The sequence below is a fragment of the Pyrus communis genome, chromosome 3 (assembly GCF_963583255.1).
Source record: "Pyrus communis chromosome 3, drPyrComm1.1, whole genome shotgun sequence".
NCBI classification, from domain to species: domain Eukaryota; kingdom Viridiplantae; phylum Streptophyta; class Magnoliopsida; order Rosales; family Rosaceae; genus Pyrus; species Pyrus communis.
This window is the reverse complement of record NC_084805.1, coordinates 366,737-389,096: the sequence shown is the minus strand read 5'-3', so window position 1 is coordinate 389,096 and position 22,360 is coordinate 366,737. Positions and strand designations below refer to the sequence as shown.

Genomic DNA, 22,360 nt, shown 5'->3' with positions numbered 1-22,360 from the left:
GATGAATGGAAGGACCTTTTCGTAGTGCGCCCTGACTTGAAAGATTATTCCATTGCATTTTTGAGGTCTTTGACAGAGCCACAATCCGTCTCCATACGAAGGGTTGGTAACTTGGTACTCAAGTTACTTTATAGAGCCATATTCTGTCGAGTTGGTCAGAAAAATCGTTAACTTGGTTAATTTTACCATATGTGTAGGTTCTTTTCGTTCTTGTTGAAAGTGGTGGCGGAAAGCCAAGTTCGGGTTCTGTTGTTGTGAATGTGGATGGATCAACCCATCCCTTACCTCTCACTGCAGTTTATCAACATTTGTATCCTGTCATTGCTTCCCCCTACTCATCCCTACTGGCACTTTTTGGCAATCAATACCCAGTGAGTACTATTTCATCTCTTAACTTGTCATTTTTATTCGAAATGTGGGATAATAATGACGTATTTTGCTTGAGGTTTTGAGGAAATTACTGCTGTTGGTCTCTGCAGTCTCAAAAATGTAGTGCCGGAAATCGAGTCTTGCAAGAATCTTCCCTATTTTCTTTAAGTTGGGTTTGTTCTCGAGTCAGCTTGCTTGAATCTTTCCTATTACAGCTGCATATTCTTAACTGATGTTGGTATCTTTTGCAGGTTCGAGATGTCCAAAGATGAGATGGTTGCAGATCTTACACCACAAACAAACACACTATTCTGAACTGGGGTTTTGCTTGGTACAATTTCATTTGGAGTCCTCGGCTATATGCTTTTTCCAGGTACGATATGAATTTGACTTCAAATGTTAAAAGTTTTGTAATCCATTCTGATTGTGATTCCCGACAGCGATTGGAGATGTGCTTCAATAAATTGATTTGCAATTACTGTTTCAGGAACTCGAATAAGTGGAAAGTGTGGAGGCTACAGAGGCAGTTACAGCAATCAATCCATGGCGCTGACAGCAATGCCGAAGCTCAAATTCAACAAGAGGAGGATTCTGGAAAGTTGACGAGGAGACGGGATCGGCATTTATTCCTTGAGGGCACCTCGTTTGTTGCCGGCCATGTAGCATATCAGTCGGCACAAAATCCTCATTTCAGTGGGAATATGAGTCTTAGGCTCTTAGCCATCAGTAATTTGGTAGTGTTAGGAAAACGTATGCATAGAAACATAATAAGTTCCATGATTCAGTGATTGTACACATATTGGAAATCAAAAGGAGAACAAACGAAGATTACTCCTCTTCCCTCACTCACTCTACACACACACAAAAGACAGGCAAACCGAATATTCTTGATCTCTCTATCAGAAAGAAAGCAGAAGAATCTTATGAATTTTTTCTATGCAATTGAAGAGTTGATCGTGGCGAGTCATGGAGACAAGCTGCGGCGCCATCAAGGCGAACAAGTTACAACTTGTATAACGGTGGTTAAGAAGTCAATGGTGGAGGGGAGTGCAAGTTGCTTGAAAGTGATCCAATAAGTGCTTTCATTCCAATTCCAATATAATGGAGCTAATTTGCACAAGTTAGCAAGTTTATGCTGACTGAAATTTGATGTCAACGATTTTTGGCAGTACTCTTGCATCTTGATTTAAAAAGTTCAAGCAGACCACCAGTTGATGCACTTATTTAGGCCTTCAAGAACAGAACAATCTAGAAAACAAGTAGCCATGACATCCCTGCACGATATCAAGCAAAGCAACAGTTTGGCATGCTTCCCCAACAGGACGGTCCTTCCATTGATTCAGTATAGCTTCGGCAACTGGACCAATCTGATGCTGCAGTACCGCCGCACCAAGGGGTCCTACCAAATTGAGCCTCGTTGCAGCAGAAATAACATCTCTCATTGTAATGAACATGTAAGCCCTTTGAGAAGTAGTGCTATCCAACCCAAGCAGTCCGCATATAACCCCAAACAGAGGAGCATGGTGAAAAGAAACAACACCAGCACTCAAACAAGCTTCCCTCATAGATTTAAGAGACGGTATTTCCGAATACACAGATGCAGCCACCCTCATCAGTGCCGACCCTTGTGCAATTGATGCCTTTCTACTCACTTCATTAGTCAGCATTGCATCCAAGATTTTGTCGAGTCTACGCCTGGTCTCCGAATCAGGTGATACTGTTGCAGAATACACAAAAGGAAGCAGTAAGCTTCCAGTGTTCTCCAACAGATGTATTATGAAAGTTTGGAGATCTTCAGAACCGGAGACTATGCGAGCTTGGATTGCAGCCTCAAGACCAAAAGAATGAGCAAAACCGCCAGTTGGGAGAATTGAATCGAGCAGTTGCCATTGGCTCCACTGTAAGGAGGAGTCCGATGAAGCACGCTTTTTGGTTTCTCTGTCTACGTCCATAGGATCTGTTGGGAGGTCAGAATCAAGCAGTGACCATTGATTCTGCTGTAAAAGAGAGCCTGATGAAGCACGTTTCTTGTTTTCTTTGTTTCCGTCTATCTGATTCTGATCCCCCATTTCGAAAAGATGAAACCACTCTGCTTAGGACCAAATGATTAAATCAAAACAATAGCACTGTTTATTTTCTTCTTCTATTTATCAATTGACATCACTTGGTACAATAAGGTTTATGCGTGTGGGGATGCTCATGATGAATGACAAATCTACGACGACTAAATTGAAAAACTTAAAGCACACATAATCATAAATGTCTTATGCTTTTCATCATCTGCTCAAACACATAAGAAATGAATTTCAGTTGCATTACGGCCTCGTTATTACTTTTTCATGGTTCAGAATCTACTATATTTTACTGAGGGAGGGAGAATCGAACTCGGAACCTCGAGTTCATGCTCCTAAACGAATGTCCCTTCAAGGCCTTTAGTGTTCAGAATCTACTCTGTACTAGATGGTAACTGTTGCAATACATACAAGATTATCTGATATAGGCAATGCTCTTAAACTTGAGGTAAATTAATAATTTAAATAAAATTGAAATACATACGTACACACACGCTGCCTCCCGATTCAGGAATCCCTCAATTTATCATCACTCTATCCCAATTCGGCAGCGGTCTGGAATTCAGGAGATAAAATTAGGAGCTTGCCCCCTATTCAAACCATACGGAAAAACATAAGAAGAATAAGAAGAAGAAGAAAAAGGAGGAGATTTTACCACTTTCTGAGAAGCCATTTTGGTTCCTCTATATGATCAAAGTCTTAGGGGGGCGACTTCGGTATTGAGAATTGAGATAGAGTTGGAAACAAAATCAACCAACCGGCCGAACTGAACCCAACCTAAATAAATAAAAAATTAAAAAATTAGAGTGTTGAACCGAATCAAACAAGTTTAGAATCAGTTCGTCTCTTGTTCGTTTTTCTGAACCGGTCTAACCGAATCAAATCAATATTGTCTTCCCGTAAGTGGGTACATAGATTTTATATTATATATTTGACTTCATTCTTATTCTTAGTATATTTTAATTATTATTTTGGAAGGACTTTCGATTTCCTTTAGAGCAAAACATGATCAAATTGATGAATTTTGGAGTAATTATAGTTGAAGAACGTTCGTGAGTCACTTGGCTTGATCATGTCAAAATTTGGAATTTTTCTACCAATGTGATTTTCTGGTAATAAAATAAAGGTGCAGTACGCGGTGCTGGAAAACTGACATTATGGGCTTGAATTGTTTTTTTGGAGCCCAAAATGATCTCTGATGGGTTTGTGGCCTTCTGGAGATGTGTTTAGAACGTTCCGATCTTTAAAATGTGCTATTATGGGTCGGATTTTGATGATATTTGAGACTAAATGTGGCTGGACAATTACCTGGCATATTCTTCTAGTTTAATTAAGATTTTATTTTATAAGATATTTTATTATTATTTGGTTTCCAAGATGGAACAAAAGACTAATTTTTAGGGATTGTGCAATGGTTTGGATGGGATTAACGTTTTGACCGGCCCTAGTTTTTCTACCTTCTCTTTTATGCAACTTTGAAGACAGAGAAATTGGCTAGGGCTCTTGAAGATTTTCAGTGTTTTACTTTAAGGTGTTTTCATTCTTTTTCTTTATAATAATATTTTATATTATTTTAATTATGAATATGCGTAGCTAATCCATTTTGCTAGGGTGAAGTCTTGAGCCTTAGCATGAATATATAATTTTTATTTAATTGTTTATGATTGATTGCATACATGCTTTGAATTATTGATCACCGTTTAAATGATCTAATTGTCTTAATACTTGATCACCATTATGATCCTTATAAAAGTAAATTGATGCAATTTTGGTCTGAAGATTCCCTCAAATTGACGCTGGCTTCTTGTGGTTAATAATTATAATTTCACTTAAGATGAACACCATGTCTTCAGGATTGCATGGTTTTTCAAAGGATTTTCATAAAACATAACGAGTCTCTCATGTTCATATTTGATCCAAATATCCTGACGGATTGCATGTTAGACATATGTTCTATGTTAGAGGTTCCAAGTATAATATATATTAGGAAAACCCAACCTTCAAAGTGGCATGTGTAGATCATAAGTAATTGGTAAAAATATATAGGATTGCTAGGTGATGGTGGAACCTAGTGCTTTTACAAATTGGTATTTAAAACTCTTTTCTTTCATGGTATTAGTTTTGGGAAAATTTAATATTTGTTTTTAATTAAAATTTGTTTTTAATATTACCCAAATTCAAAAACTGTGACATCCCACATCGCCTAGGGGAGTGATCCTTATATGTATATTCTCATCCCTACCTAGCACAAGGCTTTTTGAAAGCTCACTGGCTTCGGGTTCCATAGGAACTCCGAAGTTAAGCGAGAAAGGGGCTAGAGCAATCCCATGATGGGTGACCCACTGGGAGTTCCCAAAAATAAAACCGTGAGGGAATGGTAAGCCCAAAGTGGACAATATCGTGCTACGGTGGTGGAGCGGGGCCGGGAAGTGATCATCCTCGGGTGGGGATGTGACAAAAACTCCTTTCTCAATTTTCAGTTTTAAGTAGTTAAGTAGGAATTGTTTTTAAGTAAATTATTAAAATAGTCATTGTGGAAAAGGACCTTGCATGAGCATCTATACTACAATATCCTTGTACTCATGTAAATATTTTATGTGATTTTAACCCTATTTGTGTAGACGGTAAAAAACCTATTAGTAAATCATTAACATAAGGTGGATAAATATGAGGACCTTCCATTATGTTTCACTGTGAAAGTCCTCGTATTTAGCTCGGAACCTTGGGTTTCATCAAATATGTCGTAGTATTTCATTAACTCGACAGTCATCGAGTTGATTAACAAACCATTCACTTTGCAAATAGTTAGTTAGTCGAGTTGTTTATACCCAAGTTTGCTACAAGTAGCAATTCAGATCTCCATGAGGTGAGATATTAGGTTATAATTGGTTTCATTCCAGACAACGCCAACGAGCAGTGCATTTTTATTGTTTTAAACAACAATTTTTATTGTTTTAAACAAATATAAAATGTATTAAGTATGTAAAGTTTATTTAACAATTTGTAGAATGTTAATATAATAAGCTTAAAAAAAATTTCAATGTTCTAAAAATATTTTTAAATAAATCATACAATCGCGAATATAATTTATACGCCACTCACTCTCATCGACCCCGACGCTGAAGACTGTCACGAGCAAAGATAATGCAAAATAACGTGTACACCCATTGAAACGTGGCGAGCAATACGAAGGAAACTCAAATTTAAAATGAGTCGAAACATTTTCAGTGCATTAAAGATGAGATCACTAATTTACAAGTAGGTAGTCATGACAAATGAACTCCTCGTGACATGTCGGCACTTGTTTTATTTTCCAATCAAACGTCGGCACTTGCAACCAAAAAAAAAAAAAACCCGACTAACACGGCTGTAGTTTAGTTTCGTTGAGACTTGAGACTTAGGAGTGAAGGCAGGAGGGCCAGCTCATGTCATATTGTCAATGCAGCATACGTGTAAGAAATGTACTGGCTCTGCCACGTGCCACGTACTAACTAGATTTTGGCATTGGCAATGACCTGTGCGGTTACAGCTCACCAATTAATTTGACATTTGGAACCATGTAATTGGAAAGTAATCTGCAATTCATAAAGCACGAATCCAATCATTTTAACTAGCATGGAAGCTTTTCAATTAGTTTATTATCTTTAAGGAAGGTTGTTTTTTCTATTTCTATATTTATAAAATACCAAAAAAAATGTCAAATTCATATCTTTTGAGAAAATGATTCACTAACAATTTTCTTTTGTATATATTTCCCTTTAATTACATCCGTCGTTTTCAAGTAATTTATTTATTTGATGATCATTTTTTGTTACAGAAAAAAGGAATTCCAATTGTTGAATTTTGGGCTTATCGTTATAGATGCAAAAACAAAATCTAGCTTGACAAAAAAAAAAAAAAGAAAAAAAAAAGAAAAGGAAAATGTAGAAATGGTAACTTTATAATTAAAATCCTTTGGTGCTATTAGTGGAGTTACTTAACATATAATTAATATCTCTTTGTCAGTTTTATATATTATATCCCATTGTAGATTTCCTTGTCTCTCAAGACTTCAAAATTCCCACAAATCCCAAATAGTTGCTGTTTGGACACATGGACGCAACTTCCCTTTACTTCTCTTCTCCAAGTTCAGAAAACCAATCCAAAATCTCAACGTCCCATCCGAACTTACGTTTAAGTTTTGAATATATATATATATATGGCTATTTTTTTAGAAACAAACCATATTATCTATATTAAGAGAGAAGATGAATTTAGTCTTATAATAAGTTATCAATAATACGATTCAAATTCACTTTTGACGATAATCGAATCTAAGACCTCTAACTTATAAGTGAAGAAAATATTAGTATTACTAAGTAACTATGTGCCTCATTTTCTTAAAAAAAAATAAAAAATATATGCCTCATTACTCCCCGCAAAACAAATCACAATTTACAAAAAAAAAATATTAAGGGTTATATTAATGAGTTATATATGAACATGTGTTAAACTGTAATTTAAAAATAAGTAGTTGATAAGTATTTTTAATGTGAATCAGAGTGCCACATGATATTATCAATTCATTATATTATGAAACATAAATATTGTAACTTATTATCAATATGGTCCACTCATATTATAATATTTAGATTTGTAATTATGTGATGATTTCAACATATCACTCAAAAATTAGTAGAAAAACAAACTAAAAAATTAGAGAGGGAGAAGGACAGTGCGATTTCAAACAACAGAGAAAATCCAAGAGACAGCTGTTTAGAGAGAGAAAGAGGAGAGAGAGAGGGTAAAACTTAAAAAAGCGTTTTACGAAGAAGCAACTATTCGGCCAAATCAAATCGAAAGCAAAACAGTTACGAGAGGAAGAGACAGACAACGCGCACAGTGATATGAGGACGATGAAGTATATAAAAAGGGTGACGACGTTTAACGTTCTTCAACGCAAAGGCAAAAGCGCTGACGACAATCTCCTGAAACTACGCCGTATCAACGCTCTGTTTGCGCTTCTGCTTCTTGCACGATGACTTGGAACTTCAATTCCTGACTTGCTTTCGCTAATCTCCAAAATTCCCCCACTTTCCCCCATTTTGTGTTTTGTTTTCTTCTTAATTTTGTTGATCATCTCGATACGATTGCCGACTGCTTCCACCAACCCAGAAGGTCTGCATCTGCATGTGATTCTCTAGTTCTTTCTTGCTTTTTATTTGTTTATTTATAATATTTTCTTGAATAAATTTGAATTTGGATCCGATCTTTGGTTACCTACCCAATTGAAGCTGGAATTATTGGACTAAGATCTGCATACATGTATATAAATGTGTGTGTATGTATTTCGGATTTTTCTTTTTCAAGGAATTACTTGGTCGCATAAATAATTGGATTTTTATTAATTATAAAAAGAAAGAATTTTTTTTTTGAAATTTGATGGGCAGAACCAGGCTGGCATCCATGGAAAAGCGTTTGCATTGGCTTGCCCTTTAATTTAGCTAAATGGGTTTTGTCAGTTTTACTCATTTCTCCAGCAGCTTTTGTAAAACAGAGCCTTGGTGACACACTGTTTCCTTTAGGATTAAAGGGGAGTTTTGCTTGGTTGCTAAGGTGAATTTTTCTCTTTTGGAGATTACCCTTTTCCATTTTCTCAACTGGGTGTGACTTGTATCATTTTTTTTCTCTGTTTTTATTCATTTAAGATTTTATCTTAACTGTGAAGGCATTTATCTTCGTTTTCAATCTAAACACCATTTGCAATCTAAGTATTTTTGATTTCGCTAGAAAATGTAGAAACATGTAGCTGAATCTGCAAGTTATTGTTTTGTGATTGCTTCATTGACTTAAAATCCATTTAAAGCATCGTAACCTATTCGTTGTTTCCTCTTGTGGTGAAATGTATGTTCTTTCATTTCCTTGTTACTTTGGAGAGTAGAAGATTAATCAAATTTTGTTTTTCTTTTATGCAGGGTGTACTCTTATCTCTGGCTTTTTATGCGATGCAGAGATCACGTAGAGCTCTTCTGAACAGAAGAGCTTTAGGGATCAGTGGAAGGAGCCGCTTGTATAAGGTGTCTCTGTCTTTAGTTTTCGTCCTCTGGGGGCTTGTCTTCCTTTTCAGCTTATGGTTCAGTCGTGGACATGGATTCAAAGGTAACCTCTTTACTGAATATTGTTAGGTTCTTCTGTAGGCTCCCCTTAGAACCTGTTACGGAGTGTTTGAAATGATTTCTCGAGTGCTAATGTGTTGAATCAACATTTTTTGTTGGGTTGCAATACCTCTTCTGATGCTCGGAATAATTCAGAATCTATGGCCTCACTTAATCTTGTTTACCTGAAAATTAGCTCGTTGTTACAGAACATATCAATCTTTCTTTTCTATTTTCCTTTGTTTGGGTCAACGATTCAGCATAGTAATTTATATGTTGTGGTGTTGTGTGCTACATTCTGCTTCTGTTGTTCAATTGGTTAGTTATGATCTTGGTTGTGATTGACTGAGAATACTGTTTCAGTTTCTGGTGTTTTTTTGCTTAAAATTTTAAGGCACGTCTTGAAAAAAGCTGTTGAAAAAACTGATTTTTGTTGAATATAGTGTGCAAATACAGTGTTGCTTAGGAACTCTTTAATAGACTCCGTCAACTTTGTAGAGGTTCTATGGGTTCAAAATTATGTGCAGAAGTGGTATGTTGTTAATTGCCAAATGATAGATCTCCGTAATAGTTTTGCATTTGAGAAAGAGTGAGGAAGAATGGGTTTAAAAATAAAATGTCTTATGTTGCACAAGGTTGGAACTTTCAATTTTTCCAAATATCGGTTGCAAGTCTCTTTTTGTTCTGATCAAATAGGTAATACACATGGTTATTTTAATCAAAGGAATTGTCACCAAGCTCGTTTGCTCTTCCATAAAGACAAAGAAGTCTTGGGTTTGAAACCCCATTTCCCCTTAACATCAGTATTTTTGCGCTAAAAGAAATGTTGTGGAAGGTTTCTGCAGATTGCAATTGCATGAATATTCCTGAGATTAAGATGGCTTGCAGTGCTAGCAAGCTTTGAAATATTCTTAGCGAAATTTTAGCTGAAAATCTCTCTGATAAAATCATAAATGGACTATCTTTTACATCCCTTTGTGAGCAAGTGAGTTCATTGAAGAATTATTGCCTGCAGTTTTTTTAATTTAAGACAGCCTGAATGCCATGTTGATTTTATAGAGACAAAACAAGAACATTATTTTGTGTCATTGGCAGTGCTATAGATTAAAATAAGAGAGTGACTCTTATGGCCTTGTATTGATCTTACTTCTTTTTGTTTTTTTTGTTTTTATTTATACTTTTGATATTATATATGGTCATGCATGCTTATGAGTTATTTTTTTCCTATTTTTCTGTTTATGCAGATGGATCCACTGTATCTCCAGTTGGTATATCAACTTGGGACGAAGCTAAGCTGGATCGTGATGAACACTATGATATACAAAAAGAAACTGATTTGGGCTACTCTTCTGGAGGTGAGTGCACAAATGGGGTTGAAACCGGTGGTTTAAATGGTGAGTTCTTTGCTATTGAAGGAAGTAAACAGCATCCCTCCGGTGAAGGAAGTAGACAGCAAGATTTAGCTGAAGGAAGTCTACATCGTGCCTCAGCTGAAGGAAGTATCTTTCATGCCTCAGCTGTGGATGAGCAACCTGAGGTGGTGACCGCTGGTTCAGGTGTAAAACTTGAAAATGATGCTCCAAAGAATGGTCGGTTGCCTCGTGCTGTGCCTCTTGGCCTTGATGAATTCAAGAGCAAAACATTTAGTTCCAAAAGTAAATCTGGAAATGGTCAGGCTGGAGGCATAAAACATAGAGTGGAGCCTGGTGGTGCAGAGTACAATTATGCGTCAGCCGCAAAGGGAGCCAAGGTCTTGGCTTTCAACAAGGAAGCTAAGGGTGCCTCTAATATCTTAGGCAAAGACAAAGACAAGTACCTTCGCAATCCATGTTCTGCAGAAGAAAAGTTTGTCGATATAGAGCTTTCTGAAGAAACCTTGGTAGATACAATTGAAATAGCTAATCTTGAGCACTATTCGTCTAATTTAAAAGATTTTGTGGTGCTCGGCAGTTTGACTTATCCAACAAATGAATGGGTCTTTCTTGGGAATGTTACTGCTGCAAATAATAAACTTGTACAAAGGTTTGTACTTCAGCAACCCAAGTGGGTGAGATATATAAAGTTGAAACTTTTGAGCCATTATGGTTCAGAATTCTACTGCACGCTTAGTATTATTGAACTTTATGGAGTTGATGCTGTTGAGCGAATGCTTGAGGATTTGATTTCTGTTGAAAGCAATTCGTTTGTTTCTGAGGGAGCAACAGTTGACCAGAAACCTGTACCCTCCCACCCAGACTCCCTTGAGGTTGATGAATTTTATCATGATATTGTTAAAGAATCGGAACCCCAATATGCAGCTGGAGGGTCTAATGTGAATAATGATATGATGAATAGTGAAGTGCTTGATCCTGTCAAAGAAGTTCGTCATCAACAAGTTAATAGGATGCCTGGGGACACTGTTCTTAAAATTTTAATGCAGAAAGTTCGTTCATTAGATTTCAGTTTATCAGTTCTAGAGCGATACCTGGAGGAATCTACTTCAAAATATGGCAGTATTTTCGGAGAATTTGACAAAGATTTGGGAGAGAAAGATACAGATTTACAGAAGATCAGAGAAGACATAAGGAATCTCGTTCAAAGCCAGGAAGACATTGTATGTGAAATTCTACGTCATAGAATTTTGACTATTATTAGATTTGTTATGCTTCTTGTTAATAATAGTATTATCTGTTTTTTTTTTGGTAGTATTATGCATTTTACTTTTCTAATGGTTTGTTTTCCTTGCAGGCTAACGATGTTCACAATCTCAGATCTTGGCAGTCCTTAGTTACCATGCAATTGAATAATCTAGTCAGGGACAATGCTCTCCTGAGGTCAGATTTTTTTTCTTGAATATTTCTTTTGTGAATCCATGTGGTGGTGAGTTGACAGAGTAACGGTTTTATTTATAACATTAAAAGCCAAAAGTACAAAAATGAACAAGAAGTCCACCGGTACTATCAAGAAAGTACAGAATCAGCCTTATGCTGAAAGACGTACAACAAGAACATAGCTGATCTTCAATCTGGTAGAAGAATAGAAAAGGAATACTCTTTAAGCTCAAAAGCACCAGATGCCCACAAGGAAGCCCAAAAACAAACCTTATCCTATAAACAGTCCAATTCATCACCAGACATATCCTCAGAAATCCCCTTGTTTCTCCCTGCCCATAAAACCCACAAGACTGCCATTATAGCACCTCCTGAAAGTTACACAAAAATAAAAGGAAAGAAAATTCCAAAAACTGTGTTTTGAATCAGTATATGTTTTTAGACATTGAACAGTAATTTGTTTGGTTTGAATTTAAGTAAATTTCAGCGTGAATTAGTCAAGTGTGAAAATTATTTTAGTGAATTATTTTTTAAGCAAGTTAATTTATATATAAGGGGTAGGCAACCTTGTGCTTGTTTTTCAATTGTGTTTTTCACCAAATCTATGCAAGTGGAAGCAAATGTAAGAAACAGATGTTATTGCAGATGAGGTGTACCTTAAGAAATAAGGATTCCTAGTTTGATTGCATCTGCTTGTTTTTGCTAGCTAACTATGTGTGTAGGTGGTTGTATAATTTGAACCTAATAAAAGTTGTTATTGACCTTGCAGATCTGAGGTTGAAAGGGTGAGGGAGAAGCAGATATCTGTAGATAATAAGGGTGTCTTAATATTTCTTATATGCATAATATTTTCATTGTTAGCTCTTGTGAGGCTTTTCACAGAAATGGCGGTTAGTGTTTATATGGCATTGAGTGTTGATAGAACAACAGAAAAGCCGAGGAAATTTTGTTCGATGAGTTCTTCCTGGCTTTTTTTACTTGTGAGCTGTATCCTTGTCCTGTTTATATTATCATTATAATCTTGGAGCTTTTTGGCTTTCTTGTGGTAATTGCTTTTACTTTTTGGTTGACGCATCCAACATTCCATTTGATTCTGTTGGTGGGAGTGGTCTATGAGTTATGATTTGTAGGTGAACGTCGATTATCAACAATAACCCCTCATACAGCTTTGCTTTTATGTTTCTTATGGATCACAGTTTGTATGTAACTCGTCGCGATTTGTATTTTGAATTCGTGGGAAAGATAAGAAGGTGAAGAATTGCAAGCATGAGTTATAGGATTCCCCTCAGTCGAATACTTGAATTGCAAAATGAATAGGGTTGTTTACATGATCAATTACATAGACACACAAAACTCTGTAAGAGGTGGAGTCCTATTATTGTATGAGGTAGGGACTCGTATTAGGGGGTATCAATTTTGTTTGTGTGTCCAAACATGGGTTTAAGCCCTATCCTATCATGCTGTCATAAATCCAAAGCTCTCTTCTTATTGCCGTGTGCTCACTTTAATTTTGTCTCTTGATTCCTCTTTGATTTATTCTATCTTCTGTTGTGCGGAAATCACTTCACTCAAAATAAAGGGAGGGAGGAGCATTTTTCTGGTCATGCACCTTTTGGTTTGTACTTTTTTTTGGTCAGATGGTTTGTAGTAACAAGTAAGAAAAGAAGCGATTCTTGACTTTGGACAGGATGATGGCATGGGGGTCCTCCCATCTGTCTCTAATCTCCTATATGGATGCAGATGGGAAGTACCTTCCTGCACACGGCAGGCCCTTTCCCCAATCTGTTGTCCAGATGATAAGGAAATGAGCTCCATTTCCTTTTATTCAAAACTAACGATAAGTAGAATTCGGTCTTGTTGCTCTAGTGGTTAAGAGTATTTATTTTCACATATAATGCTAAAGTAACAAATCTCCTCCATAAAATAGAAATATTTTTATATCAATTAGAAAGTGTCGTTCTTCATGATTGATGAAAGAAACATGGAAGGCTTTGGATTATATAGCAATGCACGAAGAATGTCGGATATCTATGATTGTTGGCATGGCATCACCAACTTATTATTGACAATGTAATGATTATATTCTTTAGAAACTAATTACCAATCCTTTTCTATTGTATGAATCCAATTGATTATACATATACGTAATTAATAAAATTTCAAAGATAGGCGACAGGAGGTCGTTCTATCAGAGAATTAGTCTTTTCTAATCGCTCTGAGCGGGAAGGAAGTAGCTAATTTTGTAGTTGATGGCTAATTCTCGGGTCCTAGTTTCTTTTTGACAGTCTTGTGCTAGTTTGGAGGGTAAGCCTTATGTGTAACTCAACTCACGTAATCTATTATTATCCTTCTACATGTACGTAAATCTCAAAATTCAAACTCATCCAATGGTAATAAATACAGTGGTGAGGATTATCACTATTTGAAGGTGGTGATCGAAAATGCACCTCACATTTTCAAGTTTCATCTAAGGGTAATGCTAAGGAGACCAAATTTCTAAACCAAATGATGTAGACGTTGATAAGTGGATTATTACTTAAGTATTGATTAACGTGCTTATATTCTATTGGTAACACATCATTTAGTTTGCAAATTAGGTTTAAAAATTTGGTCTCCCTAACATTACCATTCATCCAATAGTAAAAGGATGACCACGAGACAGATTGCAAACTCAAAATCTCTAAATTTGAATCTTTCACATGCACCAAAGCATTTGAGTTTATCTACCACGTGCTATTTTTTGAATTATTGCCCATATTCAGAGCCCATAATTTTAGAGAACTAAGGAATCAAATTCAGAATTCCGAGTGTTAGAGTGAGTTTTATTTGATGTTTCGAACCTTTTTTCACCAAAAAGAAGTGAAAGTGGGTGGTGGAATTTTCCAAGTTACCTAAAGAAAAAAAGAAAGAAGTGATTGTGCCTAGCTTAAGAGATGATAATTAAAAATAAAAGTCAAAGTTTCATAGGAGAGCGAGGTAAATACAATTTTTTTTTTTATTATAAATTTATTACCCTTAAAAGTAGGGGGATAGTTTAAAACTATTACGATAATTTAGGAGAAATTAAAGTTTCAAACTCGAAACATATGGAAGAAAACGCAACACTTCATTCACTAGAATATTGGACCATATGCAGGTACATATGAATTCAATATTGCATTGTTTTGGTTGTCTTAGGTCAATTAATTATTTGTTCACTGAATCACTGCGTCTATTACTTAGTTTACTTGGTTTATTATATTAATTGGACAGTGTGAATTGATATGCTTGGAGACCCTTGCTATCTGCAACCATAATAAACACGTTCTATACACATGATACCTCGTACTCTTTTTTTAAAAAGAATATTGATAAAAGTTATTATAAAATTGATTAACAATATAAGAGTAACTTAACGTACTTAAAATTTACAAAACTTTTGGATGATTGACTGTAAAAATAATTGGCCGGCAGCAACAAATAGTCAATGCCCAGAGTTTGTCACGCGGCACTTCACTTGGAGGATATATAGCGCATAATGACTGTAAAAATTCACAACAAAATTTGGATGATTAACTGTCTAATTAATGTCTAGTCGTTTTAGAGGATAGCACGAAGGTGGCGAACACTGCACTTGGTCACGCAGCATTTAAGTGGGGGGATTCTAACACCTCATATTATGCTGGTGTGTGTCGAGTGTTTTCCTGGGTCGTGTCCTTGCACACACGTATATATTACATCTACAGAAACTTTTCCATATGTACAACCCTTAACCAAAGAATGACTTTTATGAGCAGCAAGGAATAACCATCTGTTTAAGTTATGAATCAATCTGCAAAATATGCGCATTATTCATAACATTACTAGCTACCTAGTGAGTGTGATAAATTGTGACTAGTACTTGTGGAAGAATATATATATATATATATATATATATATATATATATATTTAGAGAGAGAGAGAAAGAGAGCGTGATCTAGAATCTAGAGATGAAACCTCCTCTCAGCAACAAGAAGCCAAATTCTTTGTTGTCGTCGTCTTCCTATTCAGTTTTGCTTCTAGCTTTTGTGGTGCCATTTTTTGTGATATCATTGCTGGTTTGCAGTTTGGGCGTCACGAGTTCGCTTTCGTGGTCATGGAGATTCGGCAACGTATTGGAGACTGAAGACTATTCTTCTTCTTCATCAGCTTTCTCTGCAACTGCAACACCACCAAGGCCTCCTCAAGTTCTTGAAGCCGCTAAACAAGGTCATAACATCACTTCTTCCTCAAAACCAAATGAAACAGTTGTCCCTCGTCAAAATATCGTAAGATTTCTATGTACTTTGTCTTTCTTTTTATTACAAGCGACACTACTACTCTAAGCTAGACTAAGAGGAGTGAGAGAGTCTGAACTCTAAACCCGAGATGCAATGGGTTGAAGAGAAAGCTCTATCCACCACCACTAGCAATTAATGTCTTTCTTCAAGCTCACACGAATTTCCTGTTTATCTAACGGCACTAATTGAATGTACCGCAGGGAGAAAAACAAGGGATGGTGTGGATTAATGGTACAGAATCTGATGAAATTAATGGGACATCGGCTATAATAACTAGTACATCAATCAAGAGATATAGCAGGTTGGAGAAACTTGAAGCAAATTTGGCCGGAGTCCGGGCTTCCATAAGAGAAGCTGCTCGAGTCCGAAATCTAACTTCTACCCATGAAGATCCAGACTATGTTCCTCGTGGACCAATTTACAGGAATGCAAATGCTTTTCACAGGTACGTATAATCTTAATAATTATTCCATATATAATCTCCACCTCTCTTTGTAATGGTACTAATAAATAATTAGGTAAAACTTCCACAAATACTATGTGGACTATTAGGGGTGTGCGTAAATATATACCATCTAAACTAAAAATCTTGTCAATATGACAAATGATACTCTTATCACATATTTGTACATCTCTCTAATACAGATGAGACAAACATGTGTTAGTGTCCCTATTTCTATTAGAGAAGTACTACAAATGTGTGGTAAGTGTAATATTATGTTCTAATATTATTATGTTCTCAATCTATGAGTTAAACTTGCGTTTTAGAGTGAATGTTCCACCTCCATTATTTTTAGTTAAAAAAATTTAGTTCAAACGTTTTCATGTGCAACACATTTGAGTCTTTTTCAAGGCTATTTTGCCAATTAAAAGACCCATAGATGGCTTAAGATAAAAATGTAGTTGATTAAAGTTCGTGGGTGGGACAATATATTATGCGTCCTTGAAAGACAAGCTGTGTTTAATGAAATTCTTATCACAAGTTGTCTAGGGCTAATGAATTGGTGCTTGAAAAAAGTGCTCACGCGCACAACACAGCCGTTTTGATGTAATTTTTAACGGATATTGACAGAGATGGTACATTTACACTAAATGTGGAGTTTGTATGGTAAATTGGCAAGACTTCAAATTTTGGGGACATTTGCGCACACCTTTAATAGTCCATGGGGTGTTTGTGCAAATTTCTTTAATGTTTATGAGGAAGTATTATTGTCTAGACTACACTGCTGACTACTTGTATTAGAAAAGTGATGCGCAAGATGATCACTGATGAAATATGGTACAAATAGTTTTATTGTCATCTAACTATATCTGTATCACTGCAGGAGTTACTTGAAGATGGAAAAGCATTTCAAGATATATGTATACGAAGAAGGAGAGCCACCGATATTTCACAACGGTCCATGCAAAAGCATATATTCGACAGAAGGGAGATTTATTCATGAAATGGAAATGGAGAATATTTACAGAACAAGAGATCCAGATCAGGCCCTCGTTTATTTTCTTCCCTTCAGCGTGGTGATGCTGGTGCAGTACCTGTACGTGGCCGACTCCCACGACACTCAGCCCATCGGGCGAGCTGTCGTCGACTATGTCAATGTCATTTCGGATAAGCATCCCTTTTGGAATCGAAGTCTTGGTGCTGATCACTTTATGCTTTCTTGTCATGATTGGGTAACAATAAATCTTATATGTTCCTCCCAACCTTTTCCCTCTTCGTTTTTTTTTCTTTTTCTTTCCCTTTCTGATTGTCTCTACATTTTTGTAAAATATAGTCCAATATATATTAGTGATCACTTGATTAATTTAGTGATAATTATTTGCACTTTTGGTGACAACTTAAACTTTTGTGTGTAATACATGATATATATTTATTTTAGGTTAAACGAAATTTTGGAACATCCAATCCGTTAATTATCCCTTTTTTTCATGTCTAACCCTTTTTTTTATGCCAACATGTGTCTAACTCTTTATCTACGGATGAGATTGCACATTAGGGTTGATGTTCGCTTGATATATGTTGTTGGTCTCGTTCCCTAGCTACAATGTAAAATAATGGTACCAAACTAGTTAGTTATGAATTGATTTTGTCTATGTACACATACAGGGGCCGAGCACATCTGCATATGTTCCTCATTTATACCAAAACTCCATAAGAGTGCTATGCAACGCAAACACATCCGAAGGATTCAACCCTTCAAAAGATGTCTCATTTCCAGAAATCCATCTCCGAACCGGGGAAACCAAAGGACTTCTCGGTGGTCTCTCCCCATCCCGAAGGTCGATTCTTGCCTTCTTCGCAGGCCGGCTTCATGGCCACATAAGGTACCTGCTTCTAAACGAATGGAAAGAAAAAGATCAAGACGTGCAAGTTTACGACCAACTCCCCAACGGTGTATCCTATGAATCAATGTTGAAGAAGAGCAGGTTCTGCTTGTGCCCTAGCGGTTACGAAGTGGCAAGTCCGAGAGTGGTGGAAGCCATATACGCAGAGTGTGTTCCGGTGTTGATTTCGGACAGCTATGTTCCACCGTTCAGCGATGTTCTGGAGTGGAAGTCGTTTTCTGTGCAAGTGCAAGTGAAGGACATACCAAACATCAAAAGGATACTGATGGGAATATCACAAAGTCGGTACTTGAGAATGCAGAGGAGAGTGAAGCAGGTGCAGAGGCATTTTGTGGTGAATGGACCTTCCAAGAGATTCGATGTTTTCCATATGATTGTTCACTCCATTTGGCTCAGGAGGTTGAATATCCGCATTGAGGATGAACGAGTTGAGTAGAATCTTTTTACTTCAGTCCTATATATTACATGCATGGTAGTATGGTACATGGCATGGGACCGTAACAATTTTTCGCTTTTACAACTGGGGCAATGTAGAATAAAAATAATAAATATATATGAGGGAATTACCAGAGGATCATGATGTATAAGGAGTAGGATTCTCTCCCCTCCTATTTCCATCCCATTCCTTTCCTTCCTCTCACATATTGCTTTTTGTCTTATTGTCACTAGAAAAAAATCAATATAAGATGTTGACGTAACTAAACCGTAACCGTTCAAATAGGAGGGGAGGGAAGGGGAGAGAGATTAGGAGGGGAGAGAATTCTCCTCCAATTCATAAAGTTACATCTCTAAGACCGTCTCCAACCCATGAGATAAAACTTAAAATATAAGCTTTAGAACCCCTCCAAACCATCTCCAACTATTGGGATAAAATAAGCCCTGAGGATAAAATATATCTTTAGGCTGAATTCTCCTCAGGATATAAGCTTGACTTAAATTATTCTGAACCCACCAAATTGATTTATTTCAAACCTTTTTTTTTTTTTTTACTATAATTTAATGGCTATGATCAAATGAGATCAAATCTAGTGGTAAAAAAAAGATTTGGCGGCCCAAAATTAATTCTAACGTCTAAACTTTGTAAGTACCTATGTATTTGTAATAAATTTTATTTCTAAAAAATTACAGGAAAAAAAAAATTAGGCTAAAAATATTATTTAATAATCTTGAGCTAAAATTTTAAGCCATAAAGGGTTGGAGAGAAAAAAAAATTATGGATTATGGCTTAAATTTTTAAGCTTTATCCCCAAAAGTTGGAGATGATCTAAGACGATTAGTTTCTTACTTTATTCTTGCAAACATCAGATTTTTAATTATCACTTTGCTTACTAACGTATAAATAGAATAGTGTCGGGTTATAATTTGTCATCTCCAATGGTGCAGAGACTATTTTGTTCCTCTCAACATTTAATTACTTTTTAGCATATTGAGGCATATTATGGTACAAAACTCACACATCAACTATTATGTTGTTTATATAGTAAAATCGTTATACAGTAATATTTTATAAAATAATAACTTCCTTAAATTCATAAAAAAATTCATGTCCCAACTTGGTACCGTTTTGTATAAGAATAAACTTTACACTTCACATTGTAATAAATAATTTTTTTTAATCCTGTCTTAAGGAAACACATATTCACATAGTAATAGTTGGCAATGGGTATAACAATATGGAATATGACAAATAAAAGTTTAAGATGGACTAAAATATTTCTTTAAAGTTGTTTGGGACAATACTTTAGTTTTTAGAGTTGATGTGTTTTTAAGCTTGCATGTATGTAATATTTCGTCAACATTGACACCTTCTTGTTGAAGCCAAAATGTTTGTTACTTCTCTAACATGTTTATAGCTTCTTATCATGAAACTTCTGGTATTTGCATACGGTCATTTAAAGAATCTTTTTCAGAAAATAGAACACTCATTAAGGATATATAAGTCAACAAATAATTTTTTTTAACTACATCTCTATTAAGTAATACCTCCTTAAAGTTATAAAATTGGTTTGGTCCCAACTTACTTTCTTGAGGTTTTACTGTATTAATTAAACTATTATTACACTTATCTAAATTATTTTATGGAACAATTTTAATAATATATCAGCAAATATTTCGGATATGACACGTGTAAGGTTGTAAACCAATTAGCGAGATTTGTGTTAAGGTGGAACCAATTAGCCATATTTTTAATACCTATTTTTACGTTTTTTAAAATAAAATTGAACAAAAGATCTAACAGCTAGTTGACGTCAACCTGTCTTTTTACTTGGACGGTTAGATGTACTCGGGTGCTTTATCTTGTGTTCTAGCAAGTGCGATGTATTTTGGCTTTGAGAATGTTACCCCGTACGCATTTCTCTAAACTAGCTAAAGATACGAGATCATATACCAGTGCAAACATACCTGCAAGAATAGACGTACCTAACAGACATCGAGTTAACATCCCGAAGGGGTGTGCTACCCCTGAAGGACGGTTGGTCTTCCTTATTGGATGGCCTGGTGCACCAACGGATAGCCAATCAACCTATCAATGGCCTAAAGCGCAACATATCACTTGATTTGTGTGATCACTTCCTTAGAAGAGAAAGAATAAGGCGCAAAATGAATCCATATTCGATCGTTGTATCAATTATTTTGATCTCATGAAATTAATTTGGATTACTCTCGAGAATTGAAATTCTTGGTCCAGTATACTAGTTTGGGGACGGTATATGAAATTGGAGTGAGATTAGCATCGATGATGTTTCAATTATATGGTTACTACCAATATAAATGAAAAATGACGATATCGAACTGCATTCCGTTGATTAGTGACGATGTAGAACTAATTGACCCTATTAAAATTACAATACAGGTTGAAATTAGATTCGTTATCAAAGTGTGTTTAGACCCAACTGAAATCACAATTCAGGTTGAATTAGGTTCCTTATTAAAGGTTGTTTGGACATGTCGTTCCTACGTTGCCCAATGTAATCATGTTATATTATAAGTGGGAAAGGAAGTGTAATGAAATGAATGAAATAGTGCAATGTAATGCACGCCTTAAGGTGCAAGGTTTCTCTTAAACACCTTGTGATTGATTATAGCATATGAATTGGTTATAGCATTTCTCCATGGGAATATTGATATGAAGATTTACATGTAAGTTCTCAAAAAGTTACATGAACTGATTCAACTTGTTTAGACCACGGAACACCTTTCAACTCGTTTGAGGCGTTCACTTTACGGATTGAAACAATTCGGGCAGATGTGATATACTCGTCTAAGTGACTATTTAATCAGTCAAGGATATGAATAAAACTATGGTGGCATGTTAAATTAAAATGTCATTCTCTGAATTGCTAGAGTTACAACTTATGTCAATGACATGAATCTCTCATAAACTGTAGAAGAGTTTGAGAAAACTGCCTCGAACCTGAAGAAGGAATTTGAGATGAATGATCTTGGGAAAAGTCATTTGTGTCTTAGTCCATCAGTCGAACCACATCCAACAGGTGTTGCTTTTGAGTACACCCATGATCATTCATACGCTAGATGCAAATGAGACCTTGAAGAGGTTGTGGAACTCAAAATTCCATATCTAAGTTCAACTTTCGCTTTGATGTAAACAACTTATTGCATTAAACAAGACATCTTCTTCGTTGTTGATTTGTTGGTAAAGCTATAGTATTGCGCCTACACTTAGTGTGACATCCCACATTGCCCAGGGAAGTGATCCTTATATGTATATTCCCATCTCTACCTAGCACGAGGCCTTTTGGGAGCTCACTGGCTTCAGGTTCCATGGGAACTTCGAAGTTAAGCAAGTAACGCGCGAGAGTACTCCCAGGATGGGTGACCCATTGGGAAGTTCTCGTGTGAGTTCCCAGCAACAAAATCGCCAGCAACAAAATCGTGAAGGCGTGGTCGGGGCCCAAGGCGGATAATATTGTGCTACGGTGGAGTCGGGCCCGGGAAGTGGTCCCGCCCGGGCCGGGATGTGACACTTAGCCATTGAATTGGCACTAAAGATATTTTTCCGCTACCTTGAAGGTACTACGGAGGCTTATCCGTATGCATCCCGAGCAAATTGAACCCCCATGATCCTCGTAATGATACTTGCCTTGTTTGTTGCGTTGACACCGGTTACTTAACAAACCCACACAAGGCACACTCCCAAATGGTTATGCCTTTAACGTTAGAGATACTACAATTTTCTGGAGGTCCAGGTGTAGACCCTAGTTGTGAAATCTTCGAATCTTTCGAAGACTCACCACACCTCACAACACTACAAGTGAAAGACATGGTTCAAAGCTCTTGTTGAGCATATTTGAAGTACCTACGATTTTTT

The 22,360-nt window shown here is 36.2% G+C and overlaps 3 protein-coding genes across 8 annotated transcripts; 2 read left to right on the top strand and 1 right to left on the bottom strand.

Annotated features, from left to right (window-relative positions):
* Positions 1 to 1,107: 1,107 nt before the first annotated feature.
* LOC137729374 (urease accessory protein F) lies at positions 1,108 to 3,287 on the bottom strand. 4 transcript variants are annotated; one of them, XM_068468316.1, is made up of 3 exons: positions 3,097 to 3,287; positions 2,930 to 2,996; positions 1,108 to 2,458 (listed from the first exon to the last, which is right to left on the bottom strand). In XM_068468316.1, exon 3 carries the CDS (start codon positions 2,436 to 2,438, stop codon positions 1,602 to 1,604), a length of 837 nt encoding a protein of 278 aa, XP_068324417.1. In that variant the 5' UTR covers positions 2,439 to 2,458; positions 2,930 to 2,996; positions 3,097 to 3,287; the 3' UTR covers positions 1,108 to 1,601. The 4 variants fall into 4 exon arrangements, with proteins under 4 accessions (XP_068324417.1, XP_068324414.1, XP_068324416.1 ...); XM_068468313.1 differs by having other exon boundaries at positions 2,926 to 2,996; positions 3,097 to 3,286; XM_068468315.1 differs by lacking the exon at positions 3,097 to 3,287 and having other exon boundaries at positions 1,108 to 2,461; positions 2,926 to 3,090.
* A 3,984-nt stretch (positions 3,288 to 7,271) lies between these two features.
* On the top strand, positions 7,272 to 13,222 carry LOC137728797 (SUN domain-containing protein 4-like). Of its 3 annotated transcripts, none has more exons than XM_068467564.1 (5): positions 7,272 to 7,612; positions 8,396 to 8,579; positions 9,820 to 11,168; positions 11,303 to 11,388; positions 12,155 to 13,221. In XM_068467564.1, exons 2-5 carry the CDS (start codon positions 8,426 to 8,428, stop codon positions 12,402 to 12,404), a joined length of 1,839 nt encoding a protein of 612 aa, XP_068323665.1. In that variant the 5' UTR covers positions 7,272 to 7,612; positions 8,396 to 8,425; the 3' UTR covers positions 12,405 to 13,221. The 3 variants fall into 3 exon arrangements, with proteins under 3 accessions (XP_068323665.1, XP_068323664.1, XP_068323666.1); XM_068467563.1 differs by having other exon boundaries at positions 7,272 to 7,598; positions 12,155 to 13,219; XM_068467565.1 differs by lacking the exon at positions 7,272 to 7,612 and adding an exon at positions 7,665 to 8,036 and having other exon boundaries at positions 12,155 to 13,222.
* Positions 13,223 to 15,354: 2,132 nt separating this feature from the next.
* On the top strand, positions 15,355 to 18,640 carry LOC137730333 (probable glycosyltransferase At5g03795). The gene is made up of 4 exons (XM_068469401.1): positions 15,355 to 15,672; positions 15,885 to 16,129; positions 17,010 to 17,358; positions 17,792 to 18,640. The coding sequence occupies exons 1-4, from the start codon at positions 15,355 to 15,357 to the stop codon at positions 18,464 to 18,466; spliced, it is 1,587 nt and encodes a 528-aa protein (XP_068325502.1). The 3' UTR covers positions 18,467 to 18,640.
* Positions 18,641 to 22,360: the final 3,720 nt, after the last annotated feature.

Excerpts from the sequence above, each read along its gene's own strand:
- LOC137729374 (XM_068468316.1), bottom strand. The coding sequence starts at position 2,438 with ATGGGGGATCAGAATCAGATAGACGGAAACAAAGAAAACAAGAAACGT.
- LOC137728797 (XM_068467565.1), top strand. The coding sequence starts at position 8,426 with ATGCAGAGATCACGTAGAGCTCTTCTGAACAGAAGAGCTTTAGGGATC. Across the intron at positions 11,169-11,302 it reads TTCAAAGCCAGGAAGACATT|GCTAACGATGTTCACAATCT; the intron begins GTATGTGAAATT and ends TTTTCCTTGCAG. Across the intron at positions 11,389-12,154 it reads AGGGACAATGCTCTCCTGAG|ATCTGAGGTTGAAAGGGTGA; the intron begins GTCAGATTTTTT and ends TTGACCTTGCAG.
- LOC137730333 (XM_068469401.1), top strand. The coding sequence starts at position 15,355 with ATGAAACCTCCTCTCAGCAACAAGAAGCCAAATTCTTTGTTGTCGTCG. Across the intron at positions 15,673-15,884 it reads TTGTCCCTCGTCAAAATATC|GGAGAAAAACAAGGGATGGT; the intron begins GTAAGATTTCTA and ends AATGTACCGCAG. Across the intron at positions 16,130-17,009 it reads AATGCAAATGCTTTTCACAG|GAGTTACTTGAAGATGGAAA; the intron begins GTACGTATAATC and ends GTATCACTGCAG.